The following is a 7,460-nucleotide window of genomic DNA, read 5'->3' as shown; positions in this document are numbered from 1 at the left end:
AGGCCACAACAGTAAGAGGCCCGCGTACCACAAAAAACAAAAACAAAAAGGTGATTATGTCCAAGTCCAGGATGGGAGTAAGACATGAGCCAGAGAAGCTTGACAATTTAGCCTTTACTGTATCAGGTTTTCACAGTGTAGTTTTATTATGCAAAATGGTTATTTTCAATCTTATATATTAAAAACATACTCTTGAGCCAATTACTGTTTAAATCAGAAGTTCTTAATCCAGAGTCTACAGACACCTTAAAATTTTATCTAAAACCTGCTGCATAATATCTGTTTTGGGGAAAGGGTCTCCAGTTTTTGTATATTCACAAAGGAATCTGTGACTCATTTTTAAAGGGCCTAACAAACCAATGGATTATCTGTTTCAGTTTTCCTCCTTGATACTGATCTACTTCATTAACATGAATAATATCTAGTCATGAAATATGAGATCCTACTGCTTGCCAGACTAACCCTATCTTTGCCCCCAATGACTTTGACAAAATTAATAAAGAGCTCAAGTTTTTCAAAGGAATAATACTTTTTTAAAAAAAAAGTAAGATGGAAATATTAGATTCAATTTACAAGTTCAAAATCAATTTAAAGTCTGAAAATGAGTGAGATTAACCAGACAACGCAGCATGTAACTCTCTAGTAGTTCCTAATAGTAGCTGACTTAAACTCCTTCTGAGATAGATTTTTAAATAATAGTGTGGTATAACATATAATCCAAGACAGACATGTTGACACTACTTACAAACAGTGGTAGTATCTTATCTTCTCAAAATCTGTGATATATTTGGGTACAATGGGCATAACCCTGAACTATAATGAAGACCTGGGAGCACCACCCACAGTTTCACTGTCCACTGTTTTGGTGACTTTCAGCAAAGTATTTAACTTCTTTGATTTTCTTTCCTTATTGGAAAAGAGGAAAATGCTGTCTACAAAAGGATTATTCTAAGATTACTATGAATACAGTCATCTTATTGCACTTATGTGCCAGGTACTATGCTAAAGCCCTTTTCATACATTAATTCACAACTATTATGTGAGTTAGGTAGCATCTCCATTTAAAAAATGAGGTTCAGAGAAAATTTGCTCAAAATCATATAGCTAGAAATAACAGAATTAGAAAACTTAAGAGTATCCATCCAATTCTAAACCCATGTTCCTGTTACTATGCCCCGTAAGAAATGTGAACAAATTCTAAAAGATGGCAAAGGTCTTAACAACTTGCTTCCCAAGCGTCTCCCCTGTGGCACTGTAAGAAACAAAAAGGATCCTAACGAAGAAAGCCCCCTCTCCATCTGATTCCCAAAGATTCCTCCATTCCAAACCCCCACCCAGAACACATCTCTACCAATACTCTGCTCCATCTTTCCAACCTAATCATTCACATCCTCTACTTGTGCACCTGATCTATAGTTCAAGGTCAGAGTGGACTCTACTCATTACAAATTCATGCTGTCATTTGAATGCAGCATTCACAATTGTATAAACCTCTTTCCCTCTCACATACTCATCAGTCCATTCCTCACAGTGGCTCTCAGGCTAAACCCCAACATCCTCAATTTTATCGGATTATTTTGCCAATTCAGAGGTACAATGAGATAAGATCATTTGCATTTCCACCTTCATCTCAGTGGACATTCTTCTAACCAAAACCTAGAATATTCTCAGTCTTTCTCTTGGCAGGATATGAAACACCATGCTGCCTGATTGGCCCTTCTTTCCTTACCACAATTATATTCTCCCTTGGTTTGAAGACGACACATTTTCCAGATGCTCTATTCTTTCCAACAGCTTATTCTTTCTTCTTCTTTACTGGGTCTTCCTTCTTCCTGATTACCAAACACCTAATCCTGCAGCATGCCCTGTCAATTCTATCTTCCATATATATCTCAAATCTATCCACCTCCCCTCTTTGTATCTACTGCCATCACCCTAACTTGATTCAACATTATCCCTAGCTTGGACTGTGCTACACTCTCTCAACCAGTCTCCTAGTTATTGCCTCTCTTCAACTTTACAGACTGACATTACTATTTTGGATCTTGTCACTTATTTGCTGAAAACTCTTCAAAAGCTTTCAACTGCACTTTAAAAAACCAAACTACCATTAGTGACCAAACCATAAGCAGAACTCAACCAAGTATTATTCGATGAATGAATAAATGTGGACAATTCACAAGACTCAGTCTTAAGCTCTGTTCTTTTCTCAGTTTGTATCTACTCTCTCAAAGGAGATCCTCGTTTGCAGCTAAAAATAGTGTTTAATGATTCTCAAATCAGAATCTCCTGCATCAAACTCTCACTCTATCTCTAGTCCCAGGTGTTCAATTTTAAGACCTATTTATTTTACTCCAAAACCTAAATGAAAAAAAGGCACAAAACAATATATTGTTTGCTACCACTTATGCCAATAAAAAGGAGAATTATATATATATATATATATATATATAAAATTGCATGAATATTTGTTTACATATGCATAAAACCTCTGGCAAGATATACAAGAAACTGGTAACACTGGTGGCCTCTAGCAAGAGAAACTGTATGAAAAGAGTCCAGGGTGCGAGAGACTTCATAAACACCTTCTGATTTTTAACAATGTGAATGTATTACCTATTCAAAATAAATAACCTTTTGTTTTTTAAATAAACAAGTCTCCAACCCAACGATAAATGTAACCCTGCTTTCTCCTCAACTTCCCAGTTTCTGGAGAGAACCACCATTTTTGTGGCCCCAAGGCTCAAAAACACTACTAGTGACCTTTGATTCCTTGTTTTTCATATTTAATCATTCACCAAATCTTCCAGCACTTTCTTGAAAATGTACTGGAGTTCTTTTCCTTCTTTCCAATTCCATTTTCTACACTGGAACAGACTTTCATTTTCTTGATCTGAATTATTGCAAAGGTCTTGCTACCTAAAGTTCTTCTGTTTCGCTCCCTACCTCCAATTCATTATTCATGACATTGCCACACCGGCTTCCTAAACACAGTATCACTTTCATGTTAGGCTCCTACTCAAGAACCTATAATGGCTCCCTTTTGTTTAGCAAACCAAGCTCTCAAATAAGAAACCTCTTAGGCTTAATAATAGAAACCAAATAGGCTTAATAATGCCTTTTGTGTCAGGTGTACTATTTCTTTCCCTATCACAGTTCCTTCAGCAGACACCACCAAGGAGAATGAAGTTTTTCTCAATGACTGGCTCAAATCACCCTCTCCTTTCTCTAATTTTCTACTGCCCAAGTCTGTGGAATAAAGTTACTTTTCATAGTATTTTGTGTTGGTGCATACCTGCTATATAATCTCAATTAAGAAACTTAACCTTTCTATTCCTTAAGTTGCCTTATCTGTGAAATGCTTTCATGGACTCTTGATGAGGACTGGGTTAAAGCACTTTATCAGCTATCCTATTACTATTCTGTAACTTTCACTTGTTATGTATTATCTCTCAATAAAACCCAGGATGAGGACTTCCTTATACATCTCTCCCAAACCCAATTAACACAAAATTGTGCTTAATATAAAAGGTATACACCCTATGAGTCTGCTTTTGATTTAGTCAAGTGGGATTGATTCTATTGATAAATAACTTAGAATTTTGACACATGTATCAGGCACTTTATTCTATGTTACACTGTACAATCATTGTCTTTTCTTTCTAACAGTGTTTATTTAAATACTTCATAAGTTTATTGGCTCCTTTAGGTTAAGTATATCTTCTTCCCATTAACTATCAATACTTCGATATTGCCCACAGTAAGCAAAGAAAGTGATGTGAATCAATGATTTCCTATTGATATTGAGTCACTTGACATTAAACTCAACTCATTCTAACTTATTTTGAACCCACAATTCAGTACTTAGCTCATTTTAGAACTGTAATGTTAAAAGAAGAATGTTAAATATTCCTCTCTGTATTTATTCAATGAATTTTTTAAAATTAATTTTTATTGGCATAGTTGCTTTACAATGTTGTGTTAGTTTCTACCGCACAGCAAAGTGAATCAGCTATACGTATACATACATCTCCTCTTTTTTGGATTTCCTTCCCATTTAGGTCGCCACAGAGGACCGAGTAGAGTTCCCTGTGTTATAGAGTAGGTTCTCATTATACTCAATGTATTTTAATGTAGCAAAATTTCCTATAAACTATGAATGTCTCATTAACTCACTCAAGGCTTTTTTTAAAAATTAAAAACCCACTAATGATCAATATATTTCATATAAATTTTAGAAATAAGTAATTTTCTAGACTAATTTATTGAATACTTAAATGATGACATTTAAAAAAAGGTAATTCTAATGAACATAGAAAAATATCAGCGTGTTTGGAAATCCCAATTTGTGTAACCTGGTAAAAAGGCAAACTGAAAAAGATTTTGGTGAAACAAACACATCTATTACAAAGAAAATAAGTCTAACATAACTCCTATATAGCTCTTTGATTTCTATTAGAAAAGTGCAGTCTATTTAAACAATAAAGAAAATAAAACAACTGACTCCATTTACACAGGTTTTTCATTCTTATACACAAAGCTTTTCCAGAGTATTCTCATTGCCAAAGAGTTCTCTTAAGCTTTAATGTTATTTAGTAAAAGTACCTCAATTAAGGAAAAAGATATTTTTAAAAAGCCCTAATAGTATATTATTTAAAAGTAATTAATTACAAAAAAAACATTTCCCCAATGGCATAAAATTTTTTTAAATATTTTTCTCCTGCAATACTTAAATTTTCTAGCAGAGTAACATGACAAAGTTATGTCCCAAAGTTCCTAAAAATATTCACAGAACCACTGTGTAATTCTGGACTAACGATGGGGGATTATTTTATACACAAACCTCCGCTATAATGTGATCTTTCTAGTTAAAACAACAGCTAAAGGATCTTGTATACAATTTGAGAAGATTCCATAACATAACTAATTTTTAGGGAGTCACACTTAAGAAGACAGTTCCTGAGAATTATATTCATGCAGGTAGAAAAAAATGGTTACAAATATTGGTATTCCTTTCCCCCCCAAAGCAAGCAAACAAAAAAACAAACCAAAAGTGGCTATCTGGTAAAAGTCAGTACAAAGACAGAGAGTAACCATCTGCCTGGCTGACTTAGGAATTAAATTTACTTAAATTTACCTTAAAACATCTAACGTATAGGAAACAACTTCAGGTGTTCAATACAGAACAAATGTTTGATTCTCCATCAAAAAAGACATATTTTCTTAGCAAAGGAAAAAACCATTAACTGAATATGGAAAATTTTAAAAATATTTCAAAGTACTAAGAATGCACTGTATACACAAAACAACTGTTTTAAAAGTAAGACTTTTACTAATAATGCACTGTGCAATAGATGTAATTTCATTCCTTCAAGTGTGAAGTATTTGTTTCTGAGCATCTAAATTTTCATTGACCTTGAAGAAAGTAGGCACTGATGATGCAAGTATAATTAATTTATCTTTTCCTTCAAATTATTTATCTTTTCCTTCAAAAACTTCTGCCATATTCACTTTACACACTCCACACAAAAAAAAGCTGGAAAATAATTTATCTTTTTCTCCAAAAATCTCTGCCATGTTCACTTTACACACAGAACACACACAAAAAGACCCTAGAAATAATCCAAATGTCTAACAATAGGTGTATATCATATATTATACAGTGTTTTAAAGAATGTCCAACTAAATCTACATTAACATGAACAAATCTTCAAAGTAACTTTGAGTGAAAAATGAAAGTTGCAGAGTACATGTAAGAATAGGAGATCAATTGTGTTAAGTTTAAAAACACACAAAAGACTACATATTATTTATGGATACATACATATGCATAAAAGGTATAAAGGCATGTACAGAAATAATACACAATAACTTCAGAATAGTGGTTACCTATAGGGAGGGTGGAGAATGGATAGAATGAGATGGGTACAAAGGGAGTTTTAATTCTATCCACAATGTTCAACACTACAAAAAGATTTGAAAGAAATATGGTATAATGTTAACATTGTTAAATTTGGTGGTTTTACACAGACACTCATTATATTATTCGCTGTACTTCTCAATTTTGGAATCTTTCATAATAAAAATGAAAACATTCACAGGATAAAGGAAAAGTTGAATCGCAGCCATTTCCAGACTAGACAATTAGCACACTAAAACACAACACAGGTTTTCTTTTCCCAAATAAGACAATAAGTATCAACAGAAAACATTGCATAATAGTCAGTGTACACTTTCATGAACTATCCATTGGTTATTATATTAAAAATATACAACAACTGAAGAACAGGATTAAGTGCTTCTACTTCAAAAGCTTTATCTTTGCATGAGTCAAAGGATCCACTTTCACACCGCAAACAGGCTTTCCTTGCTTTAAAGAGTACCCCTTTGAATTTTCTTTTATGCCATTTCCTTTAAATGTGACTGAGAATAAAAGGCTTAGTGTACAGGGTATAGAAGATACCTGGCTAACTGCAGTTAAATAAGACTAATGAATACTTCGTATTCCAATATAAACTAACAGTGGCTCAATTCAAAGATAATAAATTACTTCCAGAACAAAAGCTTTCACTTTTCAGTTTGAAACTTTTAACCTGCAAGGGAAATACATATAGCCTGTAATTCTGTTTACCATCCATGTTTGTTTTTTTTTTGGTCAGAAAAGCTTTCCCATCTTTGTCAGATTAATACTTCCTTGATCACAGATGAAGTCTTTCAAATTAAAGATAAACAACTACTTGCCTGTTGTTTCTGATATGCAGTGTTTGGATTTATCTTTGATTCCAAGAGTAGTGATCCTGCAAGTTAAAAAAATAATATTTATAAGTTTCAATTTAAAAAACACTGAATAAAACATCAGAATACACATTAAAAAAACAACTTTTTTCTTCCCCCAGCAGGACATCTGAAGTAATCAAATGTATCTCAATTTACATTCTTCTCTCAAGATCCGGGCTTCATATTTAATGTAGAACATATCATCCTATCCCCATATACCCTTAAAGGAAAAAATTCATCTAAGAACAACATTCAGACCAAGAATATGCGGAGACTAGATGACTTATTATAGTTTTATTGAAATGAAAAATTTAAGGTCTAAATGACCACCTGAAGCCAAATTTTTTTAACAAGGTTATTTTATTGCATTTCCAGTTTAACAAATAAAACAAATTACAAAGGACGACAACAGGGATTTAAGTACTTAGTACACAAATACAATATTGCAGTTATCCTTTTCTCCTTAAGAACAAAAAGCAGGACACCTCATGTAAAAATAAATGTCCGTGACTACTTAAAAAAAAAAGTGCAAGAGTAAAAGATATGTCAAAAATAAACCGAAGACTGCTATTTTTCTTTAATCTGCACATATCAGTTGCTCAAAACCAGCGATCAGATACAGTGAGGAAGGTGTTTTACTTAAGGCTGTACATTTTATAATTTTAAAATATTTCACGTAAGAC

The 7,460-nt window shown here is 33.1% G+C and overlaps 1 protein-coding gene across 2 annotated transcripts in view; it reads right to left on the bottom strand.

Annotated features, from left to right (window-relative positions):
• PPP4R3B (protein phosphatase 4 regulatory subunit 3B) overlaps positions 1-7,460 on the bottom strand; it is a 67,687-nt gene that overhangs the window by 59,006 nt on the left and 1,221 nt on the right. For both annotated transcript variants that reach the window (XM_081254819.1, XM_081254818.1), the window contains exon 2: positions 6,742-6,797. In XM_081254819.1, the coding sequence (XP_081110945.1) occupies positions 6,742-6,797 (56 nt within the window). The remainder of the gene's footprint in view (positions 1-6,741; positions 6,798-7,460) is intronic.

The sequence above is a fragment of the Mesoplodon bidens genome (genome assembly GCF_964165515.1).
Source record: "Mesoplodon bidens genome assembly, chromosome: 14".
NCBI lineage: Eukaryota > Metazoa > Chordata > Mammalia > Artiodactyla > Ziphiidae > Mesoplodon > Mesoplodon bidens.
Note: the sequence above shows the minus strand (reverse complement) of the source record. Positions and strands in the feature narration are given on the sequence as shown.